General features: G+C 51.0%; 1 protein-coding gene across 1 annotated transcript in view; it reads left to right on the top strand.

Annotated features, from left to right (window-relative positions):
• Window positions 1-13094, top strand: part of LOC144158287 (EGF domain-specific O-linked N-acetylglucosamine transferase-like) — a 66823-nt gene that overhangs the window by 1587 nt on the left and 52142 nt on the right. The window contains exons 2-5 of the mRNA XM_077689085.1: window positions 164-330; window positions 1395-1498; window positions 5180-5312; window positions 10195-10295. Coding sequence (XP_077545211.1) covers window positions 164-330; window positions 1395-1498; window positions 5180-5312; window positions 10195-10295 — 505 coding nt within the window. The remainder of the gene's footprint in view (window positions 1-163; window positions 331-1394; window positions 1499-5179; window positions 5313-10194; window positions 10296-13094) is intronic.

Genomic DNA, 13094 nt, shown 5'->3' with positions numbered 1-13094 from the left:
GGATTCTGTTGCTACACATACTGTTGAGGTGGCATTAGTTTGCAGAGTGCAAAAGCTCCAGCCGATCGCAGCCAGCGGTGTACCTGGTAGAGAAAAACGACGGGGAGGAACGAGGGACCGTGCTTGGCCTGATGCTGCTGCTGGATCTTTCCTGTGCTTGCAGGCGCCGGCGCACGGGCTCTCGTGGTGGCCGTCACCGTCTTTAACTTGGCGGGGTCGTGCCGGAAGCCTTACGACGTGCAGTTGCCCGACGAGCACATGGGTCCGTACTTCCGCAGCCATCCGGCGGCTGCGAGGAGCTGCCAGGAGGATGCGTCGTGCCCCTATCAGGTACGAAGGGAGCCACGCGGGTGCCTGGTGATCTCTTTGAGAAGACTCGGGGAGGCCCGATTACGGCTGTGCTCCCATTACAGTCTGGCTGCTGGCACTGGGGTCAATCATTGCCTAAGTGGTGTCCACACGGTCCAGTACACGTTGCCTGGCTGGAGCCCAGATCACAGCTGGCGTTGAGAGCAGTCTCTGGTGGCATTTAGCCGACTGCTGCCACCCACTGACTAGCGGTTGGTTATTAATTTTACAGTAATTACAGGTGATTGGACATCTTCTGCGAGCAACGGAATGGAAGATGATGCGTTGAGGGACAAGAAGAGAGCGGAGTGGGTCAGGGGACAAACGCGTCTTGAGGACATATTAGTAGAAATTAAGAAGGCATGGGCAGGGCATACCTCTGATTATCTCGGGAACTAATTAACTCACTAAAAAAATAGTGCCGTATTTGAAATAAGTGAGAAAAAAGCAGCAAGACTGACAAGTTCCACAGAGTTCAATTAACAATTAAAGGAAGCTGTGTGAAGAGCAGTGTCCCCCCTTAAGGCTGAAGGGCTACTCCTGGACAGCGTTATTTGTGCTTCCTGAGCTGCTGCGACAGGCCTGCTTCCACTGCTGCGTGTGCTTTGAAGGTGGCCTCTTGGTGAAGTGTCCATGGACGGCTGTTGCTTGTGTGGCGCACGTGTAGGGTAGCGGTTAAGACGCTTGCCTGTCACCATGCATTCCAGTCTTGTTTCTGACACTTCTGTCTCCCTCCTTGAGGTCCCCCACCCCCCCCCCTTGTGGCGGCTTGTAATCAGCGCCTGTGCACTAGTCATAGTTCCTGAGAGAAATGAGGGCGTAGGGGCGACAGGGGGGGCCCACGCCTGCCACAGGGTGGAGGGGTGGTTATCTTGAAGGTGGAAGCGCTCACAAAACAGGGACGAAAGTAGAAAGAACACAGACGACACTTTCGTCCCTGTTTTGTGAGCGCTTCCACCTTCAAGATGAACAGCTACCATCTAGCCCAATTGTCTGTTCTACTGGAGGGGTGTCCCAGCTGCTGCTGCTGCTCTCCTCTGGTGCAGCACCTGCTGGAGAACGGGACGGCCCAGTGCTGGGGGTACGAGCCTGGCTGCACACGGCAGCAGAGCTACAGCTGGCCTGTCTGCACTGGGGACTCAGCTGGCTGGTGAGCGCTCTCCCGCGGAGGGCCTTCCTTTGGAATCTCGGAACTTGTCGTGTCTTCGAGGCGTGCTCAAGTCAATAAGGGTCTCTGTGAAAGGCTGTTCTCAGCAGTGCTAAACCAAGAGGCAATTTTCAGCTGTGTTTTGCCTGCTGGCGAGGTTCGTGCTCAGTTCGAGTACCTCCCTGGATTAGTGAAGACTGACGGCAACTTGGGTACCGTATTTTCGCACGTATAACCCACCCCTGCTTATGATCCGCACCCCCACTTTCAGCCCGCCGGAAAAGAAAAAAAATATCCCGGCATATTGCCCACACATTTGATACAGGAAAGGCTGCACCGAAGCTACTGCTCGAGCAACACATCACATGCTATGTAGACAGAGAAAGCGTATATTTAGCAAGTAGGATACGCTGACTGCAAGGCGAAAGTCACAATTCACTCAGCGTCACTGCTCTCGCTAGAGCTATGGGAGGCTTAGTCAGTGTTACTGTGTAGGAGCTTGCACTAAATGAAAAATCCTGCGTATTATCCACAGCCCTACATTGCCACTAAAATTTTTGTATTTTTGGTGCGGGTTATACGTGCGAAGATACGGTATTTTTGCTTAGTCTTGTGGTGGTGTTATTTTAGACTTTGGCAGGGCACACAATATTGGACAAGGGTGCGAAGTGAAGCCGTGTGGTACACTTTCCACCTTTTATTGGCCTCTTGGGAGGCCGTGCACAGCCCGTGGAGATGTTCTCAGCCTGGGAAATGCATTTCTTATCATTGGCATGGAATGTTGAGAGTTTCTCAGTGCTCTTTTCTTGTTGTTTGTTGATTGGCACGTTTCGATAAACACCTTTCATTCCGGTTTGCTTCTTGTGGGTTTGTACTTTCGCAGGGAAGAGGGGGGGCTCGCATGACTATTTGCACACATGCCTACAATTGCACGTTGTTGGGAGCAATGTAACGCTAAGGCTTAAGTGATACCATATGCATCTTTTTTTCCGAGAAAATAGATCCAAAAATTTCATGCGTATTGGAACTGAGTACCAGCTGAAACAGCGCTAGTTGTTTTTTGAACACGAAAGTGCTTTATGCCGGGGTACACAAACATCACCGATGTCACGGAAATGGCATCACCAGAAAACTCTCAATTGACGCAGCGGTGCTAGGATTTGACCCCGTGATCACTCTGGCCGGAACAGGAAGTGTGAAATACTGTGCCAACTGGGCCATCAAGTAAAGCCCACACGGGTGTACAAACGCACCTGATGTCCTTCCCTCTAACTGCTCCATTCAGATGGTGCTGCCGTCTAGGAGAGAATGCACAAAGTAGGGCGTCATGGCGCTAATGAGCACCGATACTTGGCACATCGATAGGGCAGCCTATAGCAGCGTAAGCTGCCACCTGCCAGCAGGTCGTCACTCGCCAAGACAACCCACAAGACTACTGCCGACCCGCAAATCATGCTCCTTTTGGAGTAGCGAGCAGTGACTTCACCAAATGATTCGCTGACAACCCGTTCGGTTTCGTTCGCACGGTTTGCGAGCGCCAGGGGTTGCAATCGGATTTACACAATGCTCTGGCGCGTGTAATCCAGTGTCTAATGTTGATGCGTCTAACGTGCCATACCAACTAAATATAAATAGCGATGTGCAAGTTCCTATCGATGTGCAATAAATGTTCAACTGCTCCTGTGAAAGCACATTTCACTTTTGTGTTTTACCGATTCCTATGAAAGAAGGATCAACCACATTTTTTATCACTATCGACGCAGCAGCGCAGCCACAGCAGCACATTCGATCCGGCAAAGATTGCACAGCCAGTCGCAATGCCAAAATAAGAAGATAAATATCGCATGGACTTGCAAGGCTCTGTGGGGCCTCGCGAGTGCTCTGTGTGCCAAGAAATACTATGTATTACGAAAAAGCACTGGCAGGTAGCAAGGGCCCCTTTCTATATTGCTATCCACGTGTGCTTTTCATACTAGGTCCCAGCAGAGGAGAAAGAGTGGTGAACGCACGTAATGCACAGCGTTCTACAGAATCTTGTTGCTGTGTGAAAGCCTTGCACTGGACAGTTTCTTTTGACATATTTTGTAGCGTGAGCTACACTGGCCAAGGCTGAGCAGTTATGCGTGGCTACTGGAGAGCCATGCTGCGCATGTGTGAGGAGCAGTGACATCTCACGGCGCACAGAATGTTGCTCGCTGCCCGGCGTCTCTCACAACGCACCCCACGCGCCCAGTGGCTTCGCCGACGTCCGTTCTGCACGTGGCGGCCAGGTCCACTTGGTGATCATGCGAGGGGTGGCCGGGTGTGGAACCGATGGCTCGTGCGTTGCAGAAACGCCGGCGTGTGCCTGTGGAGCCAGCTTGGCTCTGGGGCGATTGGCGACGCTGCACCAGAGCCTCTGGATAAATATACCTGTGTCACATAATGCATATACTGTGTGTGTGCGTCATTGAAGCAGCAGTAAGCATGATAATCAGCTAATCCTAGACAACCAGGAAAGCTAAGAATAACCAGCTGAACCTCAGCTCACGCTACGTATTTATCCTGCATAGCTGATCTAAGCCACTGCTAATTTTTTTTTCCCAGTCTTTGCAAGCTGGGTTTGGAAGGGTGGTTTTGCATCGAGTGCATAGTGTGCTGCGACTGGAGAGTGGGTGACGAGAGCCGCCCTAGCAGGGTATGAAGTGAAGCTCTTGCGCCCATGAGCGCCTTGTGCTGGGACTTTTGTGCTCTTTCTTTGTCCGGGTCGCAGCAGTGAGGTGCACATTGGAATCGAGCGTGTGAGTAATTGTGGTAGGCCCTGTCTGCTGTGAGGTCCCTTTGGGGGGTTGGGATTTCGAGGGAGCCCTGCTGGGTGCCTCCGAGGCTTTGCTTTGCAGGTGGCACGTGCACCTAAGTTGGTTGTGTGCTTTTGGGGGAGATCTGCCCGCTGCCATCAATCGTTGAGCCCTATCGGTGTCGCATCTACATTTAGCTGTTTGGTTGCACGAGTTGGCCAAGTTTGGCCACTTCCTTGCTTGGGAACCCTGTACTGGCTGTGGGCAAGAGTGAGCGTCGTGGTCTCCCCGATGGTATTTGGTTGATTTGGGAGAGGTGCACTCTCCCGTGGCATCGCAGGGGAGGTTTTGGGACCTCCTGTCGTCATGCATAACAGCTGACTCTGCCAGGAGCACATTGTGGAGTGCCAATCGTGTTCCTGCTGGGTTTGCTGCACGATGGTGGGCGCTACCAGGCCTCCAACGCATGCGGGAAATGCAGGCGGTAAAGGCACATGCGACATGAGTCACATGAGAAGAGCCAGCAACGAAAAATGGCCCCCCTGCATGGGCAGGGGTGGGAGGAGAGCAGCCCCGCAGGGGGGGTTGGTGGCTGCTGTCTGAGGAGGGGGCTTGGTGTGGCTGGCCCCGCCAGCAGAGTGCGTGGCAGTGACATGCACGCCTGTTCAGGGGCCCTGTCAGGAAGACGGGCATTCTTCTTCCGGCGCCCCCTTTTGTTGCTGGGAGAGGGCAGGGATCTCATTGAGGAGGTCCTTGAGCTTCCCAGTGCCATTCTTGGCCTGTTTGTGAGCGGTGGGATTTTGCTGGCAGGGGACCCCAGCGCGTTCCTGGTGCCTGGTGTGTGTGTGGCACCTCTCCGAACCGAGGGTCCTCTTCCCCCCCCCATCCCCCTCTCCCCTGTGTGCAGGGCGTCCGGCCGGGAGCAGCAGGAGCAGCTGTTCTTCAGCCAGGGGGACTTTGGCTTTGTGCGGGACCGCAGGGCCACCCTGAGCGTCCTCTGCCGACCACACCCGCAGCAGCAGCAGCAGCAGCCCCCCCACGTGAGTGCGGCTCTCTTGGCGGGTGGGGACAGGGAAGGGATGCTGGAGTGGAGCACCGACCACAAGAGCACTGCTTGTCACCACCGCCATGCATAGTGGCTTGCTTGCACGGACAAGGTGTCAAGGCAACGGAAGAAACGCTGGGCCCGTGCACTGCAGCAGTGTCAAGGTGGAAGGGGCTGTCTCAGTAATTGGCTGGGTGCGAGAGCTCCCAGGCGGAGGGCTGGCCCACGGGACTGTCCACTGGACTCCTTGCTGGGTGCCAGGCGAGCACCACCAGGGGACTTTTCTTTTTTTCTGCCCGTGCTTGGCTCACACCCGACCCCCATGATTTCAGGGACCCACACCAAAGCTGTCTTATTGTCTGGACATGGCCTTCCTATAACGACCCAAACACAAATGTAGAATCTTGGGAGACCTTATTACTCAACCATAAAGCAGCAGAAGCACGTGAAGCCACCAGTCCCACCCTGACTGCCGCCAGAATCCCGAAGAGTTCAGCCCAACGGTTATTTATTTATTTATTTTTTACAGATACTGCAGGCCCTTTTCAGGGCCATGTAGGAGTGAACACAAAGAAATGCATCGACTAAAATAACCTGCAGCTCGACAATACAGATCAGTGTTGCTTGGCGTAATTTTGAGACACACAACACACATGCTGACACAAACAGGTGGGGACAAGAACACAAGGATAATGCATTCCAATTTTGAAACACAACACTTCAACCAAAACATATATTGCCAATGTGTTCAGAAAACACTTCTAACAACACCAAGTTCACTGTTTCTTCAGGTAATTTATTCCAGTAAGAAATTGCACGAGGAAACAAAAAAAATTTATGCATATTAATGCAGGTGATCGGTTGCCTAATGGTCTTACTGTGATGTGTTCTTGCTCAACATTTGAAAGGATGTAGTATTCTCACATCTTGGTTAGGAGGATGAACGGGGCCCTTTCCCTTGTCATTTTGTACAGGTGCAAATTAAAGTTATTTCTCTCTCCCTCTACTTTTCACAATGATGGCACTCTTGCTGATGAAGCAAACCTTGTTTTCTCCCAGGGCATAATTCTAATCTCCAAATTTCTTGCAGGCATCACTCATTCAAAGTAAAACAATTATGATCTCAAGAACTCATAGTCAACGTCAGCGAGAGAGTGCCTGCACAGTACCGTATTTTCCGGTCTATAAGTCGCACTTTTGTATACGTCGCACCCCCCTCAAAACAACAGTTTTTCTGAAAAAAAAAGTATATAAGTTGCGCCGGTGTATAAGACGCACCGGTGTACAAAATGCACTTGTTAATCAGGTAAGCTCATAGAGGATCAGTTCGTTAGAAAGTGCTGCAAAAGTACATGGTTTCGGCGGCGGCCGCCTTTGAACACATCCCCCGATAAGCAGTGCTAGACACGGGCATCTACCGTCCAAAGTCTGGATAGAACTAACTTCTCAAAAATGGTTTATTGGTACACACAGATAGCATGTACTTACAGATGGTGTTTAAGCAAAACCATCGTAGCCTTCTTCCGCCGACTCGCTAACGAATAATTCATTTATTTGGACCATAGAGCTGTGCGTCTTAACGTGCGCTGACATCACGCAGCACACAGGCACCTTTTCGAGCGCGTACCACGTGCGGCTGCCACGTACCGGATTTATTCCATGCATAGGTCGCACCGTTGGATAAGACGCACCAACAACAATTTCAGAAAAAAACTGCGACTTATACACCAGAAGATACAGTACATGTGCTCCAACTGCTTGGTGGCCCCAGGGGGCACTGGCGATATAGTGTCCGGCAGCATGCCATGCTCTGGGCAGAGGAGGCCTGCAGCCGAATGTGGAGGCTGGGTAACAGTGTGCATATTTTGCTCAAGAGGGCTGCCTGCCTTCCCGTAGCATTTGGTTCGGCCCTGGTGGAGGGGGCCCCATCAGTGCGACAAGGGGAATTGCGGCTGCACTGTTCCACAAGGGGTTCCCACTGTCCGGTTGCACCAACTCTCACTGCTTTACCACCAGCAGTCGAGGGAATCGTTGCAGTGGGCTGGACATGTGCACCATGAGGGGCAGCGATAGCACGATCCGGTCCTCGCGTGATATGGCTTGCCAGCGGTGGCTTAGGGGCTAAAGTGTTGTGCTGCTGACCCCAACCACGCAAGTTCCATTCCAGGCCCACTGGCTGCTTTTCTGGTAGAGGTGAAAAGCGAAACCGGTTGCGATTAGGTCCAGGTTAAACATTTCAGGTGGTGGCGGAAACTAATCTGGGGGAGCCTTCCACTACGGCTTGGCTCATAGCCCAGGTTGTGGCCTGGGTGCATTAACCACTCAAAGGAGCCCTAAGTAGGCTTCTGAAGCTTGCCATTTCAATCGCGCAATCGCTAGAGTGACCCTTAATTGCAACTTATACCAAATATTAGACCTCTGCGTTAAGCAGGGGCCACACAAACATGCAAAAAAGATTCTTTCTTTCCTTGCTTACCTGCTCGCCACCATACTGCCAAGCTCTGGTGTGCGGCAGAATGCTCTGATGCAGCCTCTATGACGCACAGAGCACTGAACAGTACAGTGCCGCCATTGGTGGGCCCCTTTAAATGCCAATCAGCGTTCCTGGTTCTGGCGGAAACGCGGGTGCGGTTCCGGCGAGCGGTGCTTCGGCACCGGTGGCACGGCGTATCTGCGAGCGTCTCTGCAGGCGCTACACGTGCGACCGCGGCAAGCCTGCGCGGTCGACAAGGAGCCCACTGTGCGGTAAATTGCGCGGTACGACATCATACACTGCAGCAGCTAAAACTTGTCAACGCCCACCAGAGCAGGTCTACTGATGACAGTAAGTAAGATTGCGCCAGTGATCGTACTCAGCCCGGCCTCGTCAAGTGGTGTCTTAAAGGAGCCACGAAGACAAAACACAAGTTTGGTTCATTCAAAAGATTGCCTCATTAGAATCACACTGACACCACTTTTAACGCACACTTCGCTCAAATAAGCTGTATAATTAGGAAAAAAGGGAAAGGCCATGTGACCCACTCGCTCATTTCCCGCAACAGAACCTATGATGTCGTACCAGCCAGCTCTGCAATTGGCGGAGGCTGGCAAAAGCAAACGCAAATTAGGCAGAGCTTATAGCCTGCTGAACGGGCTATTTGTGGTTAAATTTAGGGCACATTCTTTTTAAGGCCGTAAGGATGGTGGGATCGATAGTGGAAGTTGTGAAAGCACACGTAAACATAGAAGTACCAATGCATATACTGCTTTTGGTACTGCGTGCACTATGCTTGGTTTAGCTGCACAGGGCTGCGGGGCTTTGGGGTAGTTTTAGACGACACTGGCCGATTGACGCAAGCAACGGTGTCGTACGTAAGCATATTTGTCGAGTGAGCACTATGTTTCACGAAACGATTATTTTCTCCCTGAACAAAAACAAGCCAGGTTCAAATACGGTCAAAAACAAATCAGATGCAGAAAACGGCTTGCTACGGTATGGTGGTGCCATATAGGTTCTCTAATGGTAAACAAGGCTTCCCAATCGGCTGCAGAGCGGTCGGTTCCTGTGATGTCATTGCAGACCAGGAAAACACACGGTTTAGTGGGAAAATCAAAATTTTAACGTAAATTGATTAATTTGTCAGTGAATAAAGCCTTGTTTACATCCGGACAAGTGCTGGGGACACTATAAAACATGAAATCTTTTGAATGAAACAAACTTGTACTTTCTCTTCATGGCTCCTTTAATAACTGCGGCGATGCTAAGCCTTTTCTCCGACCTCGGAGGAGCCGTGACAGCGCCGCATGCAGAAATGCTAGTGGGCCGCTAGTCGTTGGTGGCGATCTTCAATTACTGTCGTGAGCGAGCATGTTGTGCTTGGAATCCCCTTATCTGGCCCTTCAAGCTCTCGTTTCCGCTATTATGAAACTGACGTGCCGACGGCGGCACAATCGACTTGAGCAGCATGGCCCCGCTGAGTGGTAGCGGCTGTAGCAGGCGGAGCTTGGCCGTCGTCTGCTAAAAAAAAAAAGCGAGCAGAGCCAATGGCTGCGCGCATGTCGAACCAGTCTTGTTTCTTTAGGTCATCTTTCACTTGGTTGGTGACGTCGCAGCTTCCACAGTGCTTTGGAGGGGTGGTGCGAGAGTAAATGCTCCAGGCCTTATTGCGGGCCCTTTTTAATGCACGATAACTCGGCTAATACTCCGCTTTGAAACCATTTTTGCAGTGGGACGTTCTTTGTATAGTACCTCCAGCGATTGCGCATGTAAAATCGCAACCTTTGTAAACCTGTTTAGGGTCCTTACTTTAAGGGCTTAAGACGTCCTAAGCTCGTCATGGGTCTTCTGCAATGTTTTAAGAGGCTCTTGACGAGCCCAACTGGTGAGATGGTGCACAGGTTTTGCTATTGGCACTTTTATTCAATGAGAGTTTGTGCACTAGATGGCGGAGTGCTTGCTGTGTGTTTACTGGTGGTTATAGGAAGCGTGGCCCCATCCATGTGGTGTTCTCGTGGGGAATATCTTTCTCTCTCAGATGATAAAAGCGCGGGTGGTGAGGACGTAGGTCTTCAAGTGGAGAAGATGGTGATGACGTTTTCACAGTGTGACTCTGCATGTATTTCAAAGTACACCTCAAATGCCCCTGGTATTGCTAACTAGAGTGAGGAGTGACATTGGTCCTTCCTCACTCCACCATGTACGAGCGGCATTTGAGGTGTATTTTGAAATAAAATTTATTATCCGCTGTAAAATGTTTCCGCAAATGTCTTTGTTTTTGAGCATGTTACTGAGTGAAGTGTTTTATGTTGTGAAAAAAACCAGCAATTTTGGGACATAATACTAATTTCTTTTTGTTTAACGAGTGAAGATGTAGCCTGGTGTGTCCCGTGGCTTGCAGGCGGCCTCACTGCTGGAGTGCGTGCGCCACATGGAGCTGTGCCGGGCTAAGCACATTCGGATGGACTTTAGGCCCCTGCTGAACCGAACGCAGCCCGTCAAGTGAGTGGCTCGGCTCAGGGGGGGGGGGGGGGGGGGGGGGGGGGGGGAGGCTGCCGGGCAGGCGAGACTCAGCTGCTGTCACTCCGTGTGTTAAAGGAGAGCCATGAAGACAAAATACAAGTTTGTTTCATGCGAAAGATTTCGGGTTTTATAGTGCCCCCAGTGCTTGTCCGGATGCAAACGATGCTTTATTCACTGAGAAATTAATCAATTTATGTAAAAATTTTGATTTTCCCACTAAATCGTGCGTTTTCATAATGTGCAATGGCATTACAGGAAGCGACTGCTCTGCAGCCGATTGGGAAGCCTGGTTTACCGTTAGTGAACCTAGATGGCGCCACCATACCGTGGCAAGCCATTTTCTGCATCTGATTTGTTTTTGACCGTATTTGAACCTGGCTTGTTTTTGTTCAGGGAGAAAATCATTGTTTCGTGAAACATACTAGTGCTCGCTCGACAAGTATGGTCACGCAAGACAGCGTTGCTTGCGTCAATCGGCCAGTGTCCTCTGAAACAACCCCGAAGCCCCGCAGTCCTGTGCAACTAAACCAAGCATAGTGTGCGCAGTACCAACAGCAGTATATGCATCGGCACTTCTATGTTTACGTGTGCTCTCCTAACTTCCACTGTCGATGCCACCATCCTTACTGCCTTAAAAAGAACGTGCCCTAAATTTAACCACAAATAGCACGTTCAACACACTTATAAGCTCTGCCTAATTTGCATTTGCTTTTGCCGGCCTCTGCCAATACGACACCATAGGTTCTGTTGCAGGAAATGAGCAAGTTGGTTGCGTGGCCATTCCCTTTTTTCCTAATTATACAGCTTATTTGAGCGAAGTTTATGTTAAAAATGGTGTTAGTATGATTCTAACGAGGCAATCTTTTGAATGAACCAAACTTGTGTTTTGTCCTCATGGCTCCCCTAAGCCCCCAAATGCTGGTCAAGAACTTCAAGCGGGACACACCGGGGGCCGAGTAGAACATCGGGTGACCACAGTTGGATGGCATACAGAGCGAGAAAGCCAAGCACATGTTCTCTGCACATTGCACTTTAATGAGAATGGCTAGTCTGTGGGAGGCCAACTGTGCTCGAAATTTCCACCTCTTGAACGCGTTGTTTCCATATGTTCCGCGTGGAAAGACTGCGAGATACAAAATGTGACGGCTAAAATACGCGTGAGCGCGGCGCAAGTGACCATCAAAAATCGGCCACTTTGAAAAGTGAAATTGAGAAGAGCGCGGCCATTACGGCCAGGTTTGAAGGGATGTTGCAGCTGGCATGCGAGTGGCCTGATGGCTGGAGAAAGGCTGCATGCAATCACTCTCGCTTGCAGCAGCCCTAGGAGAAACGTGTTCAGTGGAGCGCTTGGCCAGTTCGCGTGATTGGCCGGAGGACCAAGCACCCGGCCGGCCACAATGTCATTTCCGCTTCGTGGCTGTTCGCACAACCTCCTGGGACCTCAGGTGCAGCGTCATCTGTGAGAGAGCTATTTTAGGCATTTCTAATTAGCAACACAATTCACAGGGATACCAGTCATGTTGCACTTAAAGGGACCCCGAAAAGCTTTGTTAAGGTGGCAATCAAATGCATTCAGGTGGTAGAACACATAACGCGGAATTTTTGAGCCAAGTGTGAGCCCCATACATTGTACGGATAATTTGTAAACAATTTTTGAAGATCGCCTTTTTCAGCCGATGAGCGTGACGCCACAGCGAGCCGACCGCGGCTGACGCAACGGCGAAGGCGTCCCCTGATTTGCCCAATCGCCGGCGAGGTCGGCCGGCAGCGGCGTCACTGCCATTGGCATCCAGCTGCTCTTCCTCCTTCCTGCGCGATCCCGAGGCAAATGCGGCAAAGGCGGGTCCGGAGCGATTTACGCATGCCTAGGCGCAGGAGTGTAGCTAGTGCAGAACGGAAGTCGAGCATTGCGATGTCACATGGCTATTCCCAGTGTTTCCAGCTGCTTTGAAGGAAGCAGAGAGGGAGGAGCAGTCGATTGGCAAGTGGGGAGAGGTGCACTTAATTGCTTCTGGCGCAGCTAATACTGAATGTAGATTGAAAATTCCAACGGCATTGCATCGCTATATTGGTGCTACGCGACAATACAGGCCTTTTGTAACTTTTACAGAAGGCTTTTCTGGGTCCCTTTAACTTGGTGGAAGGAACCCCAACATCGCGATTTGCAAGAGACCTTGTGGAAGCCTCATATGACAGGGGTGTCTTATGATCGGGTAAATGCACCCTAGCAGACGGTCTTACACAACTAGTGGGCGGAGAACGTACTTAAATGACTATATTTAGCGCTTTCTCGAATAATTTGCGAACCCCTAATGGAAATATCAAGTTTTTTTTAAAACAAAAGGACAAACATCACCTTTTTTTCTGCCCATTATGCCCCCCCCTTCCCTTGAGTGTCTCCTGGCAGCCCTGCACCTCTTGGCTCCAGCTCCATAAGCTTGGAAGACTGATGCAACCAAGCAAATTGAGAGGGGGGAAAGGCGAGAGTGTAACGCTGCCAAGGCCGCAAGCAAGCCATACAGGAAGAAAAGGCAGGAAAGAAAGGAACAGCGCAACAACGCAGCTTCAAAAGACACTGATAAGCAGAGATCAGGTGGTGCGAGTGGCAAAGGCCAGAAAGAAACGATGCGGTGGTTGATACAACAAACATTAAAGAACATTAAAGCGTCGTTAAAGAAAGAAACTTGGATCGGGCGGGCAAGTGAAGTGGGAGTTTGGTCATTGCCGGGGGGTATTGCGTACGTGTTTTGACATTCGTCGGTGGGATGGGAGCTTAAA

Source organism: Haemaphysalis longicornis, unplaced genomic scaffold (genome assembly GCF_048455015.1).
Source record: "Haemaphysalis longicornis isolate Haplotype H1 unplaced genomic scaffold, Haemaphysalis longicornis Haplotype H1 scaffold_10, whole genome shotgun sequence".
Lineage (NCBI taxonomy): Eukaryota > Metazoa > Arthropoda > Arachnida > Ixodida > Ixodidae > Haemaphysalis > Haemaphysalis longicornis.
Note: the sequence above shows the minus strand (reverse complement) of the source record. Positions and strands in the feature narration are given on the sequence as shown.